Source organism: Periplaneta americana, chromosome 15 (genome assembly GCF_040183065.1).
Source record: "Periplaneta americana isolate PAMFEO1 chromosome 15, P.americana_PAMFEO1_priV1, whole genome shotgun sequence".
Taxonomy (NCBI): Eukaryota; Metazoa; Arthropoda; class Insecta; order Blattodea; family Blattidae; genus Periplaneta; species Periplaneta americana.
In genome coordinates this window covers 3,245,365-3,272,842 of record NC_091131.1, presented here as the reverse complement: position 1 = coordinate 3,272,842, position 27,478 = coordinate 3,245,365, and the positions used below count along the sequence as shown (strand labels likewise).

The following is a 27,478-nucleotide window of genomic DNA, read 5'->3' as shown; positions in this document are numbered from 1 at the left end:
TTACAACGGATTACGCAACACCCTACGATGAAATCAGTGTAGTTCTCTGTTCGCCGGTGATAGCATTACCGGTAGACTAATCTGTCGTAGGTACTATCAGAGTTAATTCAGAGTTAAACTGTTTCACAACAACCGATAGGCCGCAGAGACCTCGACACAAGGGGGCGTGGAACGTAAGTATCAGAATTCTTACATCAGTTGTTTCTCAAGATTGTGACGTGATAAAATCACCACCACCACGTGACCAAAACATTCAGCACTCTCTTCCTGTTCCATATCTAGCGTCAGAAGGGGGTATTTTCATAATATAGAAATATTTCCCATGTTTCATGATCTAATATATAATAAACAGTGTATTAAGATGACACTGTACGACAAGGATGCCCTTTATCACCCATCCTGTTCAACATCTACCACTCATCCTCCTGCCCATCCTGAATTTCAAAAACAGTGGGACGTTATCTTTTCCCAAAAAATTTTAGATACACTCCTTTCTTCTTTCACATCCGAACAAGACATTGCACGTCTCCTAGCTCTTCAAGAGAGTGAGTCTGGAGCTTGGTTACACGCATTACCTTCTCCTCACATCGGCACCCTAATAGATAGTACATCCTTTAAAATCGCAATAGCTTTACGCCTTGGTTGTAAACTCTGCCAGCCACACCAATGTATTTGCGGGGGAATTGCTGATATTTACGGTCATCATGCACTCAGCTGTGCGAGGAACAAGGGTCGCATTCCCAGACATACATCACTCAATGATATCATTAAAAGATCTCTGACTTCGTGTGGCATCCCGTCTCTTTTGGAACCACCAGGTATTAGTCGCGCGGATGGTAAGCGACCCGATGGTCTGACCTTGATTCCATGGTCTAGAGGAAAATCTTTAATTTGGGACTCCACTTGCGTTGACACTCTAGCCCCATCTCACTTGCCGAATACCTCCAGACGCGCAGCATCTGCTGCTGAATTAGCCGTGAAGAAGAAGGTCAATAAATACGCTCATCTTTTAGACAATTATATCTTTGTCCCCTTCGCTGTGGAGACCTTCGGTCCTTGGAGTCATGACGCTAAAGTTTTGGTATCTCAAATCGGCCAAATTTTGATCTCCATTACTGGTGATCGCCGTTGCACTACTTATTTGCGTCAACGCTTAAGTATTGCTATTCAACGCGGAAATGCAATGAGCGTTTTGGGTACTCTTCCGGAGTCCAGCCCTTTGGACGAACTTTTTCTCCTGTAAATTTTTTTTATCTCTATGTAAATGTTTATATTTAGTGTAATTGTAACGGTGAAAATATTGTCAATCCAATAATTTTTTATTTATTTTTTTTCATAAGTGTATATTATTTTTGGGAGTGTTTTTGTAAGTAATTTTATGAGGTTGTTATTGATATGCTGATAAATTATTTGTAATGATATTTCGTTAAAAAAATGGTTTACAATGCTTTCTATAATGAGCTTGGAGGATTTAGTTAAGAACTGTTTTCAGAACCTGGGAGGGGTGATAGTAGGAGGAAGAATAAAATTCCCGATCCGGAGTTGCGCTCGGGCGTGAATTCGATTCACACTTGGATTGATTACCAAGTTGGGTTTTTTCCGAGGTTTTTCCAAACCGTAAGGCGAATGTCAGGTAATCTATGGCAAATCCTCGGCCTCACCTCGCTATCATCAATCTCATCAACGCTAAATAACCCAGTAGTTGATACAATGTCGTTAAATAACAAATTAAAAAAAAGAAAAAGAAAAATAAAGTACATAAGATTTGCTGATGATATGACGTTGTTAGCAGAAGAGGAGATGATACTAAGGGATATGCTACTGGAGCTAAACGACAGCTGTGAGCAGTATGGGGTGAAGATAAATGCAAACAAGACAGAGATCAAGGTTATCGGAAGAAAAATAAAGAACGTACGCGTGCGAATTGTAAATGAGGCAGTAGAGCAAGTGGACAGCTTCAAATACTTGGGGTGTACTATAAACAGTAACACGAGCTGCTGCCAGGAAGTCAAAAGGAGGATAGCAATGGCAAAGGAAGCTTTTAATAGAAAAAGGAGCATCTTCTGCGGACCTCTAGAAAAAGAACTAAGGAAGAGACTAGTGAAGTGATGTGTGGAGTGTGGCATTGCATGGAAGCAGAAACATGGACATTACGACGAAGTGAAGAGAAGCGAATAGAATCATTTGAAATGTGGATAAGTATGGATTTTGTTATGTTTTTATTTAACAACGCTCGCAACTGCAGAGGTTATATCAGCGTCGCCGGATGTGCCGGAATTTTGTCCCGCAGGAGTTCTTTTACATGCCAGTAAATCTACTAACATGAGCCTGCCGCATTTAAGCACACTTAAATTCCATCGACCTGGCCCGGGATCGAACCCGCAACCTTGGGCATAGAAGGCCAACGCTATACCAACTCGCCAAGGATATGGAGAAGGATGGAATGTGTGAAGTGGACAGACAGAATAAGAAATGAAGATGTGTTAGAAAGAGTGGATGAAGAAAGAATGATGCTGAAACTGATCAGGAAGAGGAAAAAGGAATTGGCTGGGTCACTGGCTGAGAAGAAACTGCCTACTGAAGGATGCACTGGGAGGAATGGTGAACGGAAGAAATGTTCGTAGCAGAAGAAGATATCAAGACGATTGACGGCATTAAGATATATGGCTCATATGCGGGGACAAAGAGAAAGGCGGAAAAAGATAAGACTGGAGAATGCTGGTTTAGCAGTGACCTGCCCTTGGGCAGAAAACTATGAATGAATATTATAATCTCATACATTTTGTGCATTTCGAAACAATTTAGCTTCACAAGCTGTCTGTAGGTTTCGTAGGTAGTAATCCCATTCCGTCCCCTTCACATATTGCATCTGCAGCTTCAGATCTTTCCTCTGTCTAGGTCTGCCACTGTCCAGCAGCTTTCGCACGCGGACCAACAGGTTGCTACGCCGCGTATGTCAAGGCCACCCAAATCCATGGCCAGCAGCAGTTCAATCCGATCAGCGTCACTGGCCACATGCACGCAGCGCGCTGTTCAACACTCACAACTTCTCGCGGCATCCGAAGACCGTCAATATTCATATTTCTCGCGGTGTCCTCTGCTTCGCCACATTTTATTGCAAGCTCCTGTCGCTGTAGTTTTCTAATTTATTGATATTTTTGCTACATGTATTTAGTAAACCCCATGTCAACTACAGTCTGTTTCACGAGTAAACATAACTGTCAATTTAACTGAAAGATCACAACGTGTTCATAATGCTCCATCTACAATGCTCGTAGATTTGACCATGTAACGCCATCTTTTGAAACTTTTTCATGGGTCTGCGTAAAGTAGCTACCCACCTCACGCAGGGACGTCGCTAGGGGGGGGGGTGCGAAAGGGTGCGCAAGCATCCCATAAAAAATCGGAGCACCCCTTTCCGCACCCCAAAGGGCAATTTATTAAAAAAAAATACTAGGCATAAATTATTTTGAAGAACTAAAACAAACAAAGAATTTCTTGGGTGTGAAAAAACTACGTCCCTTAGTGTATCATAATGGATGCGATGAGCAATAATAATAATAATAATAATAATAATAATAATAATAATAATAATAATAATAATAATAAGAAGAAGAAGAAGAAGAAGTCCACGCCTATGGGGTAACGGTTAGCACGTCTGGCCGCGAAACCAGGTGGCTCGGGTTCGATTCCCGGTTGGGGCAAGTTGCCTGATTGAGGTTTTTTCCGGGGTTTTCCCTCAACCCAATATGAGCAAATGCTGGGTAACTTTCGGTGGTGGACCCCGGACTCATTTCACCGGCATTATCACCTTCATCTCATTCAGACGCTAAATAACCTAAGCTGTTGATAAAGCGTCGTAAAATAACCTAGTAAAATAAAAAAAAATAATATTATTAATAAACAGATGTATAATATGTGCGCAAGTGCATGAGAGAACATTTTGAATCTTTAATGTACCAAATTTTTACAGCTCGCATCCCATTTTTAAATCTCGCACCCCATCCGCACCCCCCTTGCTCTGATCCTGGCGACGTCACTGACCTCACGACTGTCCGGTATGGAAGGGCATTATTTCCGACAGCTTCTACCAACTCTTTGACATTCTCTGGCATTCCTTCAACAGAGGACGGCTATTTATTTGACATACGAGCGTTGTTCAACACGTGTTACAACCATCCTACACTGACAACTGATTTAACATAATATATTCTCTGCTCTATTACAGACGAGCACAGAGCCATCTTGTGTTGTGGACACACACTATGACTGCACGGCTTCCGTGTGACGTTTGACATTTTGTGATACCAACCCTTACCTCTGAAAAAAAAAATAGTTGCCATGACTTAAGCCCCAACCCTCGTATGTCAGCTCCTTAATCTGGTTGATAATGATTTTACAAATATATTTAAGTATTACTATTAATATTACTATTTTTGTTATTTTTTAGATGAATATTTCAGTTCTGGTAGTGTGGAAGAGAAGATCTCAGAGTCTTAACTCTACCCAAACAAACAAGTACATAAACATATACGTAAATAAGTAAATACAATAAATAAATAAATAAATAAATAAATAAATAAATAAATAAATAAATAAATAAATAAAATAAACAAAATAAAAAATAAGTAAATAAAATAAATAAATAAGTAAATAAAATAAATAAATAAATTAAATAAGTAAATAAAATAAATAAGTAAATAAAATAAATAAATAGATAAGTAAATAAATAAATAAATAAATAAATAAATAAATAAATAAAGGCAGAAGAAAAGTAAACCATATAAAAACTAGCCACATCACAATGAGCAATATAGTTTCGCACTGAATTGCGTTATAAGTCGTGCTTATTAATACATTAAATTAATATAACGCATTTATTTATAGACCATGCACTGCCGAGAACGTCAGTCGCTCATTTCCTGCACACGAGGATACTTAACGATTCAAAAGCAATGCCCATTCCCTTAGTCATGATGAATAGTTGTTTGCCATATAATGGCTGATTCAGGTTATATGAAGATACATCCCCACACATCATGATCAAGGATTATACCTTCAGGCTGTACCTACATTTTGTAAATATATTATTAATAACGTCTTGCATATTTTAATTTCTTCTCCGGCGAAGCTTCCTTTTATCTGCGTAAATTCACAAAATCACCGCTACTGATCCACTGAAAAACCACACATTATTCACGAGGTTCCTCTGTACGACGAAAAAGTTGGTGCATGGTTATCATGAGCGGCGAAAGAACTGTCGGACATTTCTTTAAGAAACAACCAGCCGAAAGGTATGCAAATCTGATTTTACACACCTTTTCCCAAGAGCTGACTAGGGTGGAAAGAAATTACGCATTCTTTCAACGCGATTCCACCACAGCTCATTCGTAGTTCCGAAACGTTGCATATTTCTACATACATAATACGGCGCATGGAGTCCAAGAACTTGACAGCAAGTCGAACAACATGACAGTCGATAATTGACACAGATCGGGCACATTCCTATTTTCGCGATAGCGACAGTTTTCACACAGCCCAATCAAGCGCTATCAGTTTATAGTAAACTGAATCAGATTACGAAGCCAAGGTCTGCCACACGGCGAGGCGCCCGTTCTTATCGATGTTGATAATGGCCGTAATAACAAAATAGGAAATCAATGCCGCTTCACACAAAGCAGCCAGTCTGATGCACCGATGCTTACAGCTTCTATTTCAACGTAAACCTTGAAAAAGGAAATCTTCAGAGTGCAATACGCAAACGTAATAGGATCCACCACCCAGTTTCTCAAATATAACAGTAACGCGAAGTCTTATTCCAAGGAAACCAACACTTGTACAATTTCCTTCAGTCCAGCTGTCACATTCGCATAATTTTCTTGCATCCAAAAATAACCTCATTATCTAATCACTAGTGTCCGACAGTAACATCTGCTTAATTTCTTCCATCCAACAGTAACAATTGGGTCATTTTCTTGCTTCTAGCAGTAACACCAACATAACTAACTTGCTTGTATCCAACAGAAAAGCTTGCATAATTTTCTTCCGTCCAACAAAAATGCCTGGATAATTTTATAGTGTCCAACAGTACAATAAAACATGCATAATTTCTCCACCCAACAGTTAAACTTGCGTCCAGCAGTAATACTCGTATAATCTTCTTGCGTCCAACATAAACATTTGTTAATTTTCTAGTGTCTAACAATAAGATCTGCATAATTTTCTAATGTCTAATAGTAAGGTCTGCATAATTTTTTATTGTCTAACAATAAGATCTGCATAATTTTCTAATGTCTAATAGTAAGGTCTGCATAATTTTTTATTGTCTAACAATAAGATCTGCATAATTTTCTAATGTCTAATAGTAAGGTCTGCGTAATTTTTATTGTCTAACAATAAGATCTGCATAATTTTCTAATGTCTAATAGTAAGGTCTGCGTAATTTTTTATTGTCTAACAATAAGATCTGCATAATTTTCTAATGTCTAATAGTAAGGTCTGCATAATTTTTTATTGTCTAACAATAAGATCTGCATAATTTTCTAATGTCCAATAGTAAGATCTGCATAATTTTTTATTGTCTAACAATAAGATCTGCATAATTTTCTAATGTCTAATAGTAAGGTCTGCATATTTTTTTAGTATCTAACAATAAGATCTGTATAATTTTCTAATATCTAACAATAAGATCTGCATAATTTTCTAATGTCTAATAGTAAGATCTGCATAATTTTTAGTGTCTAACAATAAGAACTGTACAATTTTCTAATATCTAACAATAAGATGTGCATAATTTTCTAATGTCTAATAGTAATATCTGTATAATTTTTTAGTGTCTAACAATAAGATCTGTATAATTTTCTAATGTCTAATAGTAAGATCTGTATAATTTTTTAGTGTCTAACAATAAGATCTGTATAATTTTCTAATGTCTAATATTAAGATCTGCATAATTTTCTAGTGTCTAACAGCAACACTTGCAGCATAATTTTGTTGCTGTAAGAGTAGCCTACGTATTGAATAGTTTCGCCCAGCAGGAACACATGCACAGCTCGCTCATGTCCGACAGCGTGGCTAATAGTAATGCACATTTGTCTCGCGTGTAATAGAATAACAGCGGGTGCGTGTCGCACGCGTATCAGCAGGAATCCAAACCGGTTCTGATGCCTTCCCACGCTGCTGGCTCTGCTGCCCGTTCTTTAAATCTGTCACTTCCTGTGCATTATTCTCTCCAAGTAAGATTTCCTCCAGCGGAGCTCGTAACTCATTACTAGATACAAGAACTATAAAATCCCAAAATATGCACGCATTTATACGCTATCAAACTACGAAAAATACATTAAAATATGCACTTTCATTTTTGTTCCAAATGTCTTATTTCACTTCACATTTTTGCACAGTTAACAAAACAACATTTCTAAATTGGTTTCTGTGAGATTCCTGCGCTTGTCAGTCAATATGTTTTTTTTTTTTTTTTGGGGGGGGGGGGGCAGAGAAATGACCCCTCTACACCGCAAGAAGTTATAGTGCAAACTTGAATGAACATATCTGTGACAGTGGCAGGTCAAATTCTTCATTCAAGTTTTCGCCACAAATACCCTTCTTCACTGAACAAAAGAATCCGTAGTCCGGGGTTCGCATTTATGACCCTGTCCAGTTTGTTTTACGCCGCTACACCCACTTCCCCACGGGCATAATTGAAGGATCCATGGAATTCTTTGCAGATTCTTTCTTTTTTGCATTCTTGCAATATTGAAGCAGATGCGACATGCTGGTCGACTTGCAATTTTTTAGTACATTTTATCTGAAATTATAATAGATCTTACGGTTTAAAAACGGACATCGTAATTTAATTAATTATTTTAAAGAAGTTTTGTAATTTTTTACAAAGAATAACTGCCTTAGAAAATATTCGGAAACAGAATACCAGTGCTTACCTCTTTACTGCAACAGTCGCAATATACGACATCCACACTGATCTAATAAAATCCTTCCCTTTAATCCACTGTGCAAAGAGTACACTTTTGGAACCTTTAATTGGAGGCATATTAAAGTCGCATTAACACACGCAAACAGAATAAACAAACATATTAACCGTTTAAGAGGTTCACACACTGCAAATACAGTTTAGCGAACGAATGATTCCAATTTTAGAAGAACCTACATTGTTACTAGTACTGGAAAAGGGAGAGAATTTACAACCTCCCTGAAAGAGGGTGTTTTTGACCTAAATTATTTGTCGACAGTTTCCTTGAACCGTCTATATTTTCTCTCTACTATTCTCAAAATATCCAACGTAATAAATCCATTTATGACACACAGTCTTTAGAGGGTCTTCGGTAAAGTGTTGTAAAAGTGAACTTCTGTCCAGGTCCTCTAACATCTTATTGTGAAAATCTATTTTGGTGCAAAAAAAGAAACAGCTCACTAACAAACTTCTGCAAAAACTGAACAAAAGAAACATGCACATTGTCCGATATTGTTTCTATTATTATTGTAAAAATCTTAACATTTTGTTTCATTTTTGTTATATTTAGTTTTTTTTTTCTTTTCCTCCTCAAATCCTCATTCCTGAAGCTAAAATAAGGGACATAAAAATCGATAAATTGAGATGTCCACTCAAAACCATTAAAACATGCATTTAAACTGAATATAATGTACTGCCCGTGTCTCACGTCCTGAACCGAGAGTTCCCTAGTGCTTATAACCACGCCTCTTAGGTCTGCTCGGACCGGCACGGCAGCTGCAGCGTGGCGGCACGGCACCATATTACATGTGCTGAAAACATTATCCTATGCTATCGTAGGGATCCTTACTGGTTATAATACTGGATACTCTAATCGTGGTTACCACTACCGCTATTATCTCTGATGGCGATTTCCTAAAATGTATGTACACACTAGGCCACTCTTCGTTCAGTCTGGACAATTGCTGAATTGCCATAGAGCAGCATTTCTCAAAGTATGTTCTGGGGTTCCGTGAGCCTTATATGATTTTAAATGTAATTTTATATATATTTTTTTTACTTTGTTATTTAACGACATTGTATCAACTACTAGGTTATTTTGCATCGATGGGATTGATGATAGCGAAATGTTATTTGGCGAGATGAAGTCGGGGATTCGCCAAAGATTACCTGACATTCGCCTTACGGTTGGGGAAAACCTCGGGGAAAAATCCAACCAGGTAATCAGCCCAAGCGGGAATCGAACCCGCGCTCGAGCGCAACTCTGGATCGATAGTCAAGCGCCTTAGCCGACTGGGCTGCTCCGGTGGCTATTTTATACTTAGTGGATACTATAAAAATATATAAATGTCACGAAAATATGAATCAGTAATAACATGAAAGCACCGATAATAATAATAATAATAATAATAATAATAATAATAACAATAATAATAATAATAATAATAATCCAAGAATATGCGTAATAATATGTTTAATGAACAACTAAAACGGAAAATACCCATAATACTTATCACTTTCACCACTGGCTTCTCTGCGTATGTGTTCACTAAAACAAAATACCGAGAAGATAAAATGCAGAAGTACAGTAGAAATGAGACTACAACTTTCCACCATAAAACCAGATTGCAGGCTTAAAAACCAAATACATTCGTCCCACTGAACAGAATTATTGAGATACTAGCTTTCACTTGTCTGTTAATTATTAAACACTAATAAAATATTACAAGGATTCCGTAGTTACACTTTAGATTAAAAGGGGTTTCGCGGTGGAAAAAGTTTGAGAAACACTGCCATAGAGGAGAGTTTACGGATGTGTACACATGATAACCGTAATCGCGATTAGGTCGATAATCTCAAGTAGAGACTGTACACTGGTATTAGTGTTTAGTTACAGGAATTGATGAGGACATAATTTGTTTTGTGAGGGGACAGCCTATACATTCGCTTTCCATGGCTGATCTTACTCCATAGCTGACGAAAGGAATCCTGAAAAGGCCGATGTGTTGAACGTAGGGTAGTAGGCACATGCGGTACCCAGCACCTCCTACTCACCCTCTCTGCGTCTCGCCCCGCAAAGAAACAGCTCAGGAAGTGAGGCACGGGCAGTATATTATATGCATCATTAAGCTAAAAATTGCTTAAATATGCATTATGCATGTTTTTATCCCAAAAAGCCCAAAACATGCAAATATGCACGAGAAAAGTACACATATTTGGAACGGGAAAGTAATGAAATGGATAAGTACCAAGCTTGAGCTATGTCCTATGTTCCTATAAAAACGCATTGGCATGGAATTCTCGTCTCTACTCGTTGCACATTTAGGCCTATGTCCCACACACATCAAGCCGATGTCAGCAACCATAAAGACTTCTTCTTCCTTTCCGGGATTAGGTCACCAATAACCCGCTCCGGTCTCAGCCATATGTTCAGCAACTGAATCGGAAGATGCAAAATGGTGACATGTTACAAAAAACAAATTTTACAGGAGACAATAAAAACTTTGTAATTCTTCAAATCATGTTCTGTATACATATAAAAACTAAGTTACCTGTGCCAAAATATGTTGACTGGTACAGGTAACTTAATTTTTATACGCATACACAACATGATTTGCAGGAATTAGAAAGTTTTTATTGTCTCCTGTAAAATGTTTGTTTGTTACATGTCAGCTTTTCTGCATCTTCCGATTCAAAATTGTCGAAAAGCCATTTATATTCATTTCAGCAACGCAACCCCGGAAGTCTGTCAAATCAATTAATGGTCAAGTTAAGTACGGTGTTGAGGCTGTGAACTGAGCTGACTAAAGACCAACTATTACTCAGCTGGATATCCTAGAGTAGGGGCACGGTTATTTTTCATTCATAAGTTATGCAAGTTATCTGACTGAATATCCTTCAGCAGAAAGGAAGAGTGACTTATTTTTAGACGATGACAAATTTCTCAGACGATGTCTTCTTTCAAGACAAGTCGTGTTTAAAATACTGGATAAGACAAAACGAAGACTGTAATGTCTTAGCTACAGTAATAAAATAAAACATAATAATCTTTGTTTCTGAAAAAAAATACGTTAACAAAAGTTGACTGCTACTTTTCTGATTTTCTGTTTCCTAAAGTTGAAAGGGCTAAGGCGGCTTCCGAAGGTACGTGGGTGGTTCAAATTTGACCCGAACTTCGTTGCTTTTCATCAAAGGAAGGACCGATATTAATAGACTTTCTCTTACAACGAAAACTAATTTCTAGCGCAATAATTAACAATAGATCACTATTAGAAACAACAACAACCAGATTTCTTGGCTTAAAAATCGATAATGTGTTAAATTGGAAAAATCATATTAAAGAAATTACCCCCAAACTAAATTCAGCTTGTTTTGCTATTAGATCTATGCAAAAGATAGTAAATATCAATACCTTAAAAACAATATACTTTGCATACTTCCACTCGGTAATGAGTTTCGGAATAATATTCTGGGGAAATTCCACAGATAGTAACAGTATATTCCTATTACAAAAAACAGTAATTAGAATAATAGTAGGTGCCAAATCTAGGGAATCGTGTAGGACTATTTTCAAAAAACTACAAATAATGCTCATGGCTTGTCAGTATATATTTTCATTAATAATCTTCCTCTTATGTAATCGTGAAAACTTTGTAACTAATTCAACAGTTCATAGCACAAATACACGTCAAAAAAATGACTTTCATACCCCATCGGCAAGTCTATCATGCTATCAAAAAGGAGTGCGTTATATGGCAGTAAAAATTTGTAATAGACTCCCTATCGGTACAAAAAATGAAACTCAAAACATAAGATTATTTAGGGCCAAATTAAAGAAGTACCTAATTTCTCACGCCTTCTATTCTGTAGGTGAATTCATGACATTCAATAACACTTCATGAAATTGATACTAAAACTTTGTGTTGTACTAGTAGACTATATTGTAAATCTCTTCTGTATATATTTCATCTAGATTGTGACTATAAATTAAGACTTTATAATAGTATTAAGTTTTTTTACTTGTTCCATATTCTAGCTGTGAAGCAATGTATGAATACCATGGAATGTTAATAAATACAATACAATACAATACAATACAATACAATGGACGCAGCATAGTATTGGCCTACTACAGTGGCTAATATGGTTACTTTGTTTCCAACTAAAATTCTAAATTGTCTATATAAAACGACGATTTATACTTCGATGATGATGATGATGATGATGATGATGATAATAATAATAATAATAATAATAATAATAATAATAATAATAATAATAATAATAATATCAATGTTATAAAACTGGCAATGAAGAGTATTCATATCTGTTTAAAATTGTCAGATTGGCAACATTTATAACCAGTTTTTTTTTTCCATCAGCTAGTGACACTTCGACCCCAGTGCGGCAAACTGATTAACTTCCATGATGATAGACCTTGCACCGTAAGGGTTAAATCCCCCTGACTAGACTTCCAGAAACCGCAAGAGTCCTTGGAGATCTGCTCCAAAGAACAATGAATCAGTGGACTCCAGGAAGCGAAGGACGCGTGGGGCGGAGCTCAGTGAGATGGAAGGCCGTTCCCGGAATACAATAACGAGATTCATTTGCGTATAATGGCTTGAAGTGGCACAGATACGCGTGGGCCAAATTGTTAGATTGCTTTTGAAACGCGTTGGCAAGTACTAATAGATTAAAAACAAGGCGAAGGCTACATATTTTATGACGCCGACATTTCCAACAATGATTACTCCCAATTATCAATATGGTGAAATCTTCGCTTTTTTTTTTTTTCATGTTTACAAAAGTCTGTTGCAAAACTTCAACGACGGACAATTTCTGAGGGCTCAGTGCATTTCGCAGAAACGATCTATCGGATTTCCAGATGGCCTACTTTTAAAATGAGGACAATTTCGTGTCACATAAGCAAGCACAATGTGTAAATGCGCAGTTTTCAATTTATTACGTAGTTCTGGAATCCTACATGACATCGAAGGAAAACATATCACGCTTCCCAACCTTTAGGCGACGAATTATAGTGTCCGTGCCCCGAAGTCATCGTAGGCTATCTGTAACAACTTTACCTCACGAACTGGACTCCAATAACAGAAATTAAGCATTTATTAGGCCTACTCTAGCATTTCGCAGTACGTACCCGATATGCAGCTAAATTATGCAGGAACAGAGCTTTGGTTGTAATAGTAATATGCGTTACAAGAGCGGTATGTTCAAGTTTTCATGTTCGAGGAAAAGTTTGAAAAAGCGAAACGTAGTTGAGCTTTTTTAATTTCCGAGAATTGAAAAAAAACATACCGCTCGTGTATCGTTCATTATTTTGTGCGAAGATCGTTTATTACATACCTGAAAGAGGAATTTCTAATTAGTTGCAATGAAATCTCCATCTTGGTTTCTGTTCAATGACGGCAAATTTGCAAAACAAAAATATCTATCTTCAACATTGTTGCTTTAAAATGTTTTCTGTGTTTACTATACTCCAGCAGGCCGTGATATACGTCTGTCTTTCCCCCCCCCCCCCAGTCTATGGAATTTTGTTGATTTTTTCACGGCTTCCTTAATGTTACTTGCATCACGAATGCAGTAACTTTAGTGGAGTTGTAGAGTTTACTTAATTTTTCCAAATATTTAAAAACAATAATTAACAGTGCAATTTATGTGAAATTGCAGTGGTAAGTTTCCAATTTATAATTATTGCTATATTGAACGTCTCTAAAAATAATATGTTAAAAGCCTAAAGCAGTAAAATCAATATGTCACTTAAGCGGTAAGAAGAGGGAAATTGTTATGTGTGTTAGGTTGGGAATACTGAATGTGGAATTTTAGACTTTCCGCGGATTGGTTTTGTGCGGAAACCAAGCAAATACGCACGATCTCGCACAAAAGTTATTTATATGGCTGAAGTTCTTTTTAATGTTAAAATGACAAGAAAACATAACTTACGAAAATAAAACACACATCATAATACTGAAAGCTTCATTTCAAACCTTGTCGTGCATTTCAACAAGGAAAAAAGTTAAAGATTTTAGTACACAAAAACCTGTAATTTTGGAGTACTACTTCGTGCATTCCCAGAGCATCAATTGCCACTTCATAATTGCATGCTTTTGGTTCCTCATTCTTTAATGCCAGTGTTTCAGCATTTTGAACGTGTTTCCAGATCCAGTTCCTGTCTTCGAGCACGCTACATCTATAACTGTACATTTTTTGTCTTCAATGATGGTATCTGCTTTGTATGCTGTTATTCTTGTGTCAGTAACTATTTTTCTGTTCCATTTTCTTTGTGACTGAGTGTACAGTTCCAGAACAGCTTCTTTCTTATTTTATGCCGATGTATTCTCCAGGAACATCTCTCACATAATTTTGAGTGAATATGCTGTAGTAAGAGATGATTTTTCTTTTTCGTGTTTCACATGCGTTGCATCAGATCCTTACATTTCTCAGACTTGCAGCATCTACAATTAATTATTTATCAAGTCACTCCTCTTCTATTCCTTGCGAATATGTCATGCCTAATGGATGGCAAGATTTTATCTGTGTTCAGACTACTAATGCCTGTACGTTTTCACTTGTTGGCCTGTAGTTTGCTTAAGTTCACACCATTTTATGTTTTTACTATTGCTTCAATAGCTTTTCAAATAGACCCTATTATAGAGAATCTGCGAACTTAATCACGCTATTGCTGCTGCTCCTGCTACTACTACCACTACTACTAGAGATGAGCTTAAACGATATTTTCAAGTATCTGTGACCACTGTGACTGTGACAGTTCAATATCTGTGACTTTTATCGGTGATTTTGTCACACCGATATTTTATATCGATAAGTAAGCACAATATGCATGAATTACACCGATATTTCGTCACACCGATAAAAATTAACAGGAAATATTAAAGAGCAATGAAATGAGGATACGATTTCTCTATACACGCCACTCATCAGTGATTTATATGGGAAAATCCAACAAATAAATTATGTACATGTACCATTAACAAATAAATGCATACCTAATAACCACTAACATGTCGAAAGTTAACCTCATGTAGCAAGAGGTTATATTGTAGATAGTGAATCATTTGATAATTTTTAAATGTAGTTGGGTATGGAGAAATTGAGGTTATGGGATTATTCCAATCGTTTTAAAAATTGATCCTTTTTATTGTATATAATATAATGGATAAATTATTTTAAGTCGTGCATTAATGTGTTACTATTTCGCTCACGTCGAGTCAATGCTTTCATATGGTATTTGTTTTTGGGGATCTGGAACCATGCTGAATGGTATATTTATTGCTCAAAAGCGTATTGTCAGATGCATAGCGGGTGTTGACAGTAGGACCTCTTGTAGGGAACATTTGTTACAATATAATATTCTTACTGTTTATGGTTTATACATTTTTTAATGTTTTACTACTAATTTATAAAAATCTGTCTGATTTTCATCAAAATTGTGATTTCCATACCTACGATACTCGTAACAAAAATTGTTTAACTATTCCAGCACACCATCTTACAAACACTAGTAGAACATATATGGTCTTTGGTATCAAAATATACAACAGTTTGCCTGATGACATCAAATATACAAAAAATTCTCTCAAATTTAGGAATTATATAAAAACGAAATTAATAAAATTGTGCCCCTACAGTTTTGAGGATGCACGCATGGGCCCTCGTAATGAATAATGTTTTTTTTTTATATTTGACTTATTTTAAATTAAATTATAATTGTATATATTCGACCATGTCTATGCATACATTATGCCATGGACAATAAAGTTATATCTGCCTGCCTGCCTGCCTACCTACCTACCTACCTACCTACCTACCTACCTACCTACCTATCTATGAACATTATAATATTGAGCCATAGAATAAAAATTAACGAAACATAAGTATTCGGAAAAATATTGGAAAATAATTACAAAACAATACAGTTGTTCAGACAGGATTTTACATAAGATAAAGTACTGGTAACCAATGGTATTATTATTATTATTTAAATCGTACCGCCCGATTGCTGTTATTGTATCATGCGCATGCGCAAACTCACGACGTAGAGGAGAAAATATCAGTCACAGAGTACTGAATACGGAGCAGATTTCGATAGCGATATTTTGTCACAGATATTTCGCGTCATCAGTCACAGGTTTATCTGTGACAAAAAACATACCTGTGACAAAATATCGGTTTGTGAAATATCGGCCATCTCTAACTACTACCACTACTAGTAAATTATAATTTAAATGAACACCATGAGCGCTTGCGGTTTAAATAGGTAATTAGATTTAAAGCCAATAAAACACACAGTTGATACAGTAGATGCATCAAGAAAGCATTTCGTAACGAAGATGTGGCTAGCTTGAGGCCCGCCCTGACGGAAATACCTTCTCTATTGCCCCCATTCCATCCGCAGCCGGCACTGACCCACATGAGCTTCCCCGAACACGCGCAGCTTCGGAGTGGAGAGTCCCAGACGATTAATCGTCGTATTCTCCGAAATCCAATTCCCGTGCACAACATACTCAATGAATGTTACGTCAGACTGCTAGAAATGCAACGCCAGACCGCGACAAGATGTGGAGTCACTGTCATCCATTGCGCAGGCAGGTGCCAAGTATATCTCTGCCGGTGAGTGACCGTTAAATTTCAAGTGGTTTAACTTGGTCGTGGGCGTCAGAGTATTAAAAAGCATTACAATATTTTGCTTTCTCTCTTCTTCCTCACCGCAAACTGTGACGTTGCATAGATGGAGAGATAAAATAAAAGATCTGCACCGACCAGCCCTATCAGCATCACCACGAGACAAACCCAATCGAAACCAAGCACACCGAATAATAATAATAATAATAATAATAATAATAATAATAATAATAATAATAATAATAATAATAATAATACAAAAACGAATAATTAAAATTTGTTAGAAGAAACGTTTCGATTATCCAACTAAATTAATTTATTCTGAATTTAATGTATTTAATATTGAACAAATTTATAAGTATACGCTGTTAAAATGTTATCATAAAAATCGTAATAAGTTTGTATTACAGACACACAATTATGACACAAGACGAAATGTTAATTCAACATTAGTAGAACCTAAATGTCTCACATCTGCTGGTCTAAAGCATAGCATAAATTTTGGCCCTCGGTTGTACAATGCTTTAACTAAATTACACCCAGAACTTCTAACATGTAACCCACTAACATATAACAAGAAAATTAGAAACGTGTTAATATCTTCAATGTGATTAAATAAATTTATAGCCTATGTGTATGAATTAATCAACCTATATTATATTTGTATTCTATAATTTTGAAATATATATTAGTCCTACTTTTCACGTGCGATATTATTCTTCTATAGTGTTAATATTATATTATATAATTCCATTGCCGCTGTAATTATATTTTAGTTCCTATTTTATTTTACTTATTTATTTATATTATTATTATTTTTTATTTTAATATTATATCTGAACTGCGACCGAGCACGAGCGCTGCTCATTCGGTCTCAAATTTTGTTAATACTACTGTATCTTCTTTTTATATTGCTTGTATTATTTTATTTATATTTCTCTTGTTTGTTTTGTAATTATATTCTTTATTCTGTATATTTAAATTTAAATAAATAAATAAATAAATATAATGATAGAAGTTACTCGTAATTTATTATTAGCTGTAAATATGAACATAATTTAGAACTAAGAATGCTTATTGCGAATATTTTTAAATTTTACATAACATTTTTTCCTACACAAAATCTGAAACAATGGCCTTGTTGATTAATTTTATTTTATTGCGTTATTTTACGACACTGTATCAACATCTAGGTTATTTAGCGTCTGAATGAAAGGAAGGTGATAATGCCGGTGAAATGAGTCCGGGGTCCAGCACCGAAAGTTACCCAGCATTTGCTCGTATTGGGTTGAGGGAAAACTCCGGAAAAACTTTAACCAGGTAACTTGCCCCGACCGGGATTCGAACCTGGCCACCCGGTTTCGCGGTCAGACGTGCTAACCGTCACTCCACAGGTGTGTTGTAGGCTTTTAGGGGTCGAACAAAATTAATAGGCCAGGTTATGAAAAGTATAGTAACTTTTTTATTTGTAGGGGTCTATACTGGGATGCAAAAGAAATGCCGATTCGAAATTATATCGTTTTCCGAGGATTATAGCAAACATGGCGAAATGGAAAGCTATTTTTCCGAGATTAGTTTTTTAAAAAACATGCAAATACGACTTTTATAACACGTTCACGTTATTATTTAATGTGAATTGATTTTAAATTATTCACATACTTTTATTTTACAAGATTAGCCTAATAATATCTACACGAAAATGGTGAAACTGCACTTTGTATGGTATTCCACAGCCTTCCTCATAATACTGACTGACAAGAACCTCGTCTAAAAGGGAGCTTACAAACTGTACTGAGTGAAGTCTAGAGCAGCGTTTCTCAAACTTTTTTGAAGTGGGGACCACTTTTTAAAGTCGGAACAGTTCCGCGGACCACCTTACTCTTGTTCCCTTCGAAAGAAAATTTAACATTTTCGTAGCATATTTTAATGCCGGTATGCTTATATTTTAAAATTGAATTAAGATTCGATACTTTGGTCCTCTGTTATGATTTCGGGTGGTCCCTGGCTGGGTTACAGGCAGGGAAAAGATGTCGAGAAACACCACGTTCATAGTGCTTTAAATTCCTCTTTTGTTGTTAAGAGTAGAGTGGGAAGTCGATAGACGGTTAGGGTAATAAATTTCATAAAATGTCTGTACTGGGAGAAAAAGTGAAATTCGATTGCCATGTGTTATTTCCAAACTCTGAGATTTTAAGCTACAGTGTGGTACGCAATTCGTTCGAATTTTATTTTTTCTTCTGTCTTTTTTGAAGGACCACAAGGACAGACCTCGAGGACCACAAGTGGTCCGCGGACCATAGTTTGAGAAACGCTGGTCTAGAGCATATAAATCAGTGCTGCTCATCGGAGTGACTACTACCGCGGAGGAATCGGAGATTACGAATAAAGCTCTCCACCCGTGATCTCCGGTACTACCGTAGGTGGAACAGGGGACATACGGAGGGATGCGGGGGTTCGGAGCGAAGCGACAGTTAGCTCAAGGACGACCGGCGCGTACGACGGTAGTTGTGAGGGGAATAAAATGGCACAAATCGGATATCCGTCGCATGGAAATTCTTTAATTTAGTTGAAGGTAATAATAAAGTCGCACACTGTAAACTTTGTGGGCGAATTTACTCTAAGGGTGGTGGAACTTCGAATTTGTTAGACCATTTGAAGCGATCGCACAATCGCGAACTTGATGAAAACAATTACGCAAAACATTTGATACGATTTCTTTTTAAATTGTTTTAGTGCTATTGTTCCCAAAGGCTCACAGTCTATGAAAAAGTCTTGAAATTACTCTAAAACGTAACTTTCGAGGCAATAAAAAACAAATGAAATATTTAAAAAACGACTTGAGTTACATTTTACTGTTTAGACAACTTGAGTTATATTTTACTGTTTGGATTGAAATATTTCTGAATGAAACTAAATAAACTTGTGGTAATAATATAATTACAATTATCCTTAAGCTGATATCCACTTATATTTTTATTACAGAGCAAGAGTGGCGCGTTTTAGAAGAGGCAGTTCAAATGCTGACACCCTTTAACACAATAATCACGATCCTGTCTGGTGAAGAATCTGAATAAATTATATTGGACAGTAAACTTTATCCCATTGATAGCCCACGTTTCTTTTGTTTCATTCCGAAGCTCCCTTAATATATTTTACGTTAAACTAAACCGATTAGAATAATAATTGACAAACCCTGTTTGCGATTAAACGAGAGTTTCTAGGAGAATTAAAGTATAAATGTTTACATTAGCTACTGAAAAGCTTTACTTCTGCGTTAGTTTTGCAGTTAGATTGAATGTTATTAATTTGATCAATGATATAAAACTAATACGGTTTTCCACATATACTATGAATTTCAAAACTAGAAAAAAAAAAATCTGTCAGCTAACGTAGCACTTCAAGCAACACAAAAAAGAGCCGAAGAAAGAGAGACAGATTAACATAAAAGAGAGATTAAACAACGACAAATTACAACTTATTTTAAAAGATACGCGGACGTCAGCGGACTCGAATCACTACCTGATCCGATTAAAGGAATGCTCAGCGGAAAGTGTATGTCTGCGCCACAGCACATATACAACCTGCGCGGCATCAATCGGAGGTAACCGGAGGTCTCCGATTGAAAGCGCGCAAACAACCGCTCCGGAGAAAACCTAATCATAAGCAGCACTAATATAAATCCACTGCTCGTGACTCACCGATAGGGTACAAGATGTACTGCAGAGGGCGCGAAGGAGGAGCGAAGGGCTCCTTGAAGCACACGAGCGGCATGACGTCCTCCTGGTCCATGTCCTCGTCCAGGAAAACCTCCAGGCAGAACTCGCGGGGCAGCAGCGGGTAGGGGAACAGGTAGGGCGCGCGCAGCGACCCGTTGCGCAGCACGTGGAACTCGTCGTTGCTGTCGTAGTGCGGCTCCAGCCGATACCTGCGTGACACCCACCAAGTGCATGGATAAAATACAAACACTTCTTGGGGGGGGGCTGCTGCAGGACGTTATGTAGGCTACATCAAGTTTCTCGTTTAAATGGATAATAACGATTTCGTAAGCAGTTCTATTTCGACAGGCTGTTTTGAGAACACTTTCGTACCCATCACCTACAAAGGAAAGTAAATACAAAGTTTTTTTATTGGGTTATTTTACGACGCTGTATCAACATCTAGGTTATTTAGCGTCTGAATGAAATGAAGGTGATAATGCCGGTGAAATGAGTCCGGGGTCTAGCACCGAAAGTTACCCAGCATTTGCTCGTATTGGGTTGAGGGAAAACCCCGGAAAAAACCTCAACCAAGTAACTTGCCCCAACCGGGATTCGAACCCGGGCCATCTGGTTTCGCAGCCAGACGCGCTGACCGTTACTCCACAGGTGTGGACTAATATACTGTAAGTATAATACAGAGTGTTTCAAAAGCGATTGTCAATAATTTACAGATTAAAAGTACAAACTAATCAAAGTAAAAAAGCTTGAATACACATTGGTCCGCAAATCAACCGTTGTCCAGATAATACACATTTTTCTGTTGAGATTCTTCGCTGACTAAGAGCAGACGTGGAGTCATCCATAACTGAATTCTATACTGTTGTCGCTGTAAGAAAAATCCTAATGTAAACATAAGCACATGGCTGTCATACCCGGATTGACTCACAGTCGAAACACTCACACGACGCAGGAAAATATAGTCCGTATTTGGAAGCCATAATCTGGTATTATTTGAAAATAAAACATTGAATTCTAGTTGTTAAATACGATGAAACATATAACTTCACTCATATGTAAAACGATATGTAAAAGAAAAGCTACTTTTATATTTTGTTATGTACTATGAACGCGGATGAATACCAACAGTAATACCGCGGTAGTCTGTTCTTGTAACAAGCTGGCGTCACTTCAGCTCGTAGTTGTTCACGTAAGCACGTGGTACTGAAGTATGGCTTCTGCATCCTCGGTGTGTGTGGTTATTAAACATAAGAGTGGAAACCCTCTCAAAAGCGGAGAAAAACAAATAGTCTTAAATGTATATAAGTTAAGTGAGTTTTAATTACAGTAATTATAAAGTAAATGTTTCCTAAGCAAGTGAATGCATAGTAGTGAGGTTAGGCTTACTTGACGAGTAACAGAATGTACAACAGTAGGCGGAAACATGTACTGAGAATCTATGGCGCCAAACAGCGGCCAATGAAACCTCACTTCATCCGGCGACGCTGACATAACCTCTGCGGTTGCGAGCGTCGTTAAATAAACAAAAAACAAAAACCTCACTTCAGTCACGTGCTATTGTTTATATTAGAATTTTTCTTACAGCGAAAAGATTATACCTACAGCAGGTGTTCAAAATGCTGTCAATGCATCTGAACGCAACGTTGTGCTCTTCTCTGTAGTGAGCTGCGAATCCTCCCCGTCAGTCCTGGATCATTCCTTATTTGTTGAAAGGCACTTCCCATCCGAAACCGCAATTCCTGAAGTGTGTTGACCTCAGAAGTGTAAACAAGGCCTTTTATATGACCCCAAACAGAAATATAATCAGGTTAAAATCCGGTGACATAGAAGGCCACGGTGCAGGCCCTCCTCTGTCTAAGGTAATATCGCATGAACGGCTAATTCGCGAATCAATGTTTAATGGAGCTTGTTGCTTCCTTCAGTTTGTCCTTTTCATCTGTACATTATTATTGACCATCACTTTTGAAACACCCTGTATAAATATTAATTAAAATATAAAGACAATTGTCGGTGAAATGTGCATTGTACAGTTGGTGAAGCCTATATATTTTATTTTATTTTTTTTTATTTTATTGAGCTTCCTCAAATTAGAGGCTGCCATTAGACAAAGCATACAAAACAATACAAGAACAAATAGATAAATAGATGATAAAATAACAAAAAAGTAAACAAGTACACAAACAAACAAACAATGGCAATTTACAGAATAAAAAAAGTTACAAGTAAAGAAGCAATGAAAGCTAATAAGAGAAAGAAAAATGATAGCAGTGCATCAGTTTTTTCAGTACAGTGAATTAGAGTCCATATAGGTGATTCCATAAAAGTTTGACTGACTCTCTAATTATGAGGAGGGCCAGTTCATTCAGGAAAGATTTGTGCAGTCCTAGGGTCTTACAGAAAAAGTATGAAAATTATGAAATTGACTATCACGTCTTTACGATTACGTAGACCTACATACCAGGTCATTAAGGAGAAATAGTAAATATTTTAGGGGGTGTTAGTATGGACTATTCTGATTTAAAAAGTTCATATAAACATGTGTCCAATTTTAAATGGGTGTCCTGGAACTTAAATTCCCAACGTTTCGTGGCTACATACACGTTCTATGACCAGAGAAAATAGGTAAGACCAGAGGGGTCGCCTACTCTATTGAACTCGTTATGTCTGGCCCAGTTGATATTAATTTAAATAGAAATTTCAAGGGAAATACAATGTGTTGAAATTACCCAGTAGGCTAATTCGAATTAACCAATCTCTGCTATAATATTACCAGAGTACTGAAGCCATGGGTGATCCGACCTCTTCTTCACAGCATGTTTTTTTTTTTTTTTTTTGTGCAATGATAGAAAACGTGAGCCATTTCACTGCCTTTCAGAGTGTCGAATGAGAACCGGGAATAAGAATTACGTTCGTGGCGGATTACACAGTGGAATTCAGTGTTAAGTGGCCAGGCTTTTAAACGAGTTACGACTCGTGCATTCGGTAAACAGACTATCGGAGTGTCGCAGGATTCGGGCAAGGCCAGGGCACGCAGTCCGCCCTGTCCTTGATGCAGCGGGTCCTAGGGCCAGCTATGGCACTAATCGCTTTTAAATTTACCACCAACCCACGCGCCTGTCCGCACCTTCCATCATATCAAGAGCAGCTACACGACTGAACGAGCTAGGTGGACTTTTGGTATAGAGTTACCAGCTTCCAACAATCTTCGACAAATTATAAAATACAGAACGCTATAATCTCTGACAGCCATTCCAGGCAAACTGGGAATTTCAATGAAAAAGTCTTTTTTCAGAAATATTTGTTTGTTATTACTGTAAGACATAGATAAGGCTCTAAAATTAAATATTATAATGTTTTTTTTTCAAAAGGAAAATATTTTACAAGTATTATCGACATTGAACCTAAATAGGCCTAGGTAATAGGTACTTTTTATTTCCCTAAATTTTCAGCACTTACTCATATAGAGGTAAGCTATTAATGTATGTTTTAAAGAAACTACAGTGAAACCTCTATTTACGGACACCCCCAAGATACGGTCAGCGCGTCTGGCAGCGAAACCAGGTGGCCGGGGTTCGATTCCCGGTCGGGGCAAGTTACCTGGTTGAAGCTTTTTCCGGGGTTTTCCCTCAACCCAATATGAGCAAATGCTGGGTAACTTTCGGTGTTGGATCCCGGACTCATTTCACCGGCATTATCACCTTCATCACATTCAGACGCTAAATAAGCTTAGATGTTGATAAAAAGTCGTAAAATAACCTACTAAAAAAAAAGATACGGACACTCCTCATATACGGAGAGATTTTTATATCCCAACTGAAATAATATATAAATAATGATAAATTCAACTCTCGTTTACGGACACACTCAGTCACAGACACGGACAGCTCTTTCACAGTCCTAAAGCTTGCTTTACCTCCTGACTGCGGACAGAACTTGGATTTCAAGACGTAATGCGTTACAAAAATGGAAAATTTAGTTTTGAGAACTGTACAGAAATTCCTTAACTTGAAAGAAGACAAGGGTCTCGCAGGCTACCACTAGCCCAGCCGGCTACTCCTTGTTAGCTGGAAGCGGGTGGATATAAAAAAGTCACAAAATTTCATTTGAAGCGTGAAGAGATATATTCATCCATCCATAGTTTTCTGCCGAAGGGCAGGTCTTTCACTCCAAACTGGGCATTTTCCAGTCTTTCCTATTTTCTGCCTTCCTCTTTGTCTCTTCATCTGAAGGGATATATAATGCATGTTACATATTGCTGTTAGATTGGAAAGCCTCCCTCCCAATGAAGGGCACCTCCCAGATGCGGACAGATTGTTACGTCCCTTCGATGTCCGTAAATGAGAGGTTTCACTGTATTTTGAGAACCTTACTGCTAATTCCAGAACTCCAGGATCTGTACTATACTCTTTCTGCCAATTATTTTAAGTAGATTGGGTTAATAACATTTAGCAGTATCACAGTTCAAGTGAATATTTTGACTTAGAAATGTCACAGTTGTTTTGAAACTGGAAAAATGAAGGACATTAACTCATCTGTAACATCCGTGACAAAATGTTTGTAACATCCGTGACATGCAAGAAACGGCTATAAAATATTTACCGATTATGTTTCTGTGTACTAATTGGAAGCCATGAGATTTGCATAGCTTTCACAGGGACACTAGGAGAATGAATCTCTGTTTGCTTGAGGCAGAGACCTGAATTTTACACTTTATTAATGAGGAGAAACGAGTTCACAAATCTGATAACATCCGTGACGGAGTCTTTTCTTTATTTTATGCAATAATAATAAATTTTATTAAACAACTTTTTTTCTGACCAGGAAGTGAAACAGGGATGCCCACTGTCACCAGCAACTTTTAATGTATATATAGACGCAGTCATTGAAAAATGGCAAAGTATTTTAACAAAACATTTTATAGTCGGCAAAGAGAGCATAGATACTCTTTTGTTTGCCGATGATCAAGTGATTTTCAGTAATTCAGAGGACGGTTTGCAAATAGCAACAAATAAGTTATTGAAAATTATTAAAGATTATAATCTAAGGACCAAAATAGTAATCATCATCATCATCATCATCATCAACCTTCACGAATTAGGCCTCTGTAGACCTGTTTCGGCCCCATCTAGCAGTCTTCTTAAAGGTCTTCCTGGTCGACGATGTCCTCTAGGTTTATATTGCATCATAATTTTTGGGATTCTTGAATTTTCCATTCTTCTTACATGATCTAGCCAATTGAATTTGTATCTGCTGATTTTTTCTTCTACTGACTCTACTTCTAATTGTTCTAAAATTTCTTCATTCCTTTTTCGGTCTAAAAGAGTATATCCTGCTGTCCTCCTCAAAAATTTCATTTCCGTTGCTTTGATTCTGTTCATGTCTTTTTTCTTTAATGTCCAAATCTCGCTTCCGTATAAAAGGGAGGGTAATGCTAGTGTATTATATATTTTTATTCTTGTAGATTTTTGTACTAATTTAGCTTTTAATGCATTGTTTATTATTCCTAGAATTTGTGTAAATTTGGTAATTTTCTTGTTCACATCTTTTTCATTTTGATAAGATATTTCACAACCTAGATAATTGAAATTTTGCACTTGTTCGAGGCATTGGTTATTGTGTATTATCTTACTTCTGACTGGGTCTTGTCCTAAAAATGCCATTACTTTTTATTTTTGTGCTGAAATTTCCATCCCAAAATCTTTTAATATTTTATTTAATGTATACAATCCTCTTTGTAAATTATCCTCTGAATTGGAAATTATGACTTGATCATCGGCATAGAGTAAGGTATTTAATGTTAGAACACTGGTTATTTTGATTCCTGATGTGTAGATTTGGTTCAATTTTAAAATAATTTCATTTATATAGATATTAAATAAAGTTGGTGATAGTGGACAACCTTGTCGAACTCCATTATTAACTAATTTTCTTTCGGAGATACAGTTATTTATTTTGACACTTATTTTGCTGTCTGTGTAGATTTCTATTATATTTTGCAATAGCAAATTTGGAATATTATTTTCTTGTAATATGTCGAATAAAACCAAAATAGTAATAGAGGATAAAATAATTGAGGAGGTGAATAGTTTTAATTATTTGGGTTGCAACGTATCCTATTGAGAAAATAACGATGTTAACAACAAAATAAATAAATTCCAGAGAATGTGCGCTACAATAAAAAGAACTTTATGCCAGAAAACACTAAAAGAGATCCAACTAAAATTCTATAAAGTAATGGCAGTCCCTGTTCTTACTTATGGCAGCGAAAGCTGGGCATTGACTCGATCAGAAAGAAGAAGGATAGAGACTGCAGAGATGAGATTTCTGAGATCAGTGGCAGGATACACTCTATTGGACCAGAAAAGAAGCACAGACATGAGGACGGAACTGGGAATTTTCAACTTAAACGACAGATTAGCAAGACAAAAGAAAAACTGGAAGGAACATATATTAAGGATGAATGAAGACAGATTCGAAAAAAAAAATACTGAACTACAGACCGGAAGGAAGGAGGAATGTCGGAAGACCCGCAATAGATGGGAGGACACTTTCCAAGAGGAAGGAACAGGCCACCAGGCCTAGACCTTGAAGATGATGATGATGATGATGAACTTTTTTTCTGTAAAATGATACTGATCTCCTAAATTGATTCCAATAATAAAAGTTGACAAAAGTAATTTCATTTTCAATATATAGAGTCTGAAAATAGTAAAATGTAACATCCGTGACACCTGGAATGGCTGCTCAATATTTCCTTCCAAAACAACATCCATGGTATTTCAGAGTCCAAAGCACGTAGCGTCCACCAAGGTCGACCCGTTCTGTCCCTCACTCCACACAAATATTGGAACAGCGCGCTCCGATCTAATTTAGCCCTACATCTTGTTCACGTCTCCATAGCAATTTACTCTACATAAACTGTCAGTGCTCATGTTTGAGTTTGTTACGTCATCTTTGAATCTTAGCAGCGACTGGCTTACTTTTGTTTATCTCCTACATTTTGCATGAAGGGGAAGTCAATCGCGTGCTAACCAGTACTAATATAACGCAGACTGATGTCTGGTTGGATAATTCGACCATTATTCACTTCAAATTCGCAAAGAGAATATTTGAATAATTCTAAATTACATTCTAATGC

At 36.9% G+C, this 27,478-nt stretch overlaps 1 protein-coding gene across 1 annotated transcript in view; it reads right to left on the bottom strand.

Annotated features, from left to right (window-relative positions):
- The window catches only part of LOC138715800 (G-protein coupled receptor Mth2-like), a 90,385-nt gene that overhangs the window by 38,168 nt on the left and 24,739 nt on the right, over window positions 1–27,478 (bottom strand). Inside the window, exon 2 of the mRNA XM_069848885.1 lies at window positions 20,323–20,549. Within this exon, the coding sequence (XP_069704986.1) occupies window positions 20,323–20,549 (227 nt within the window). The remainder of the gene's footprint in view (window positions 1–20,322; window positions 20,550–27,478) is intronic.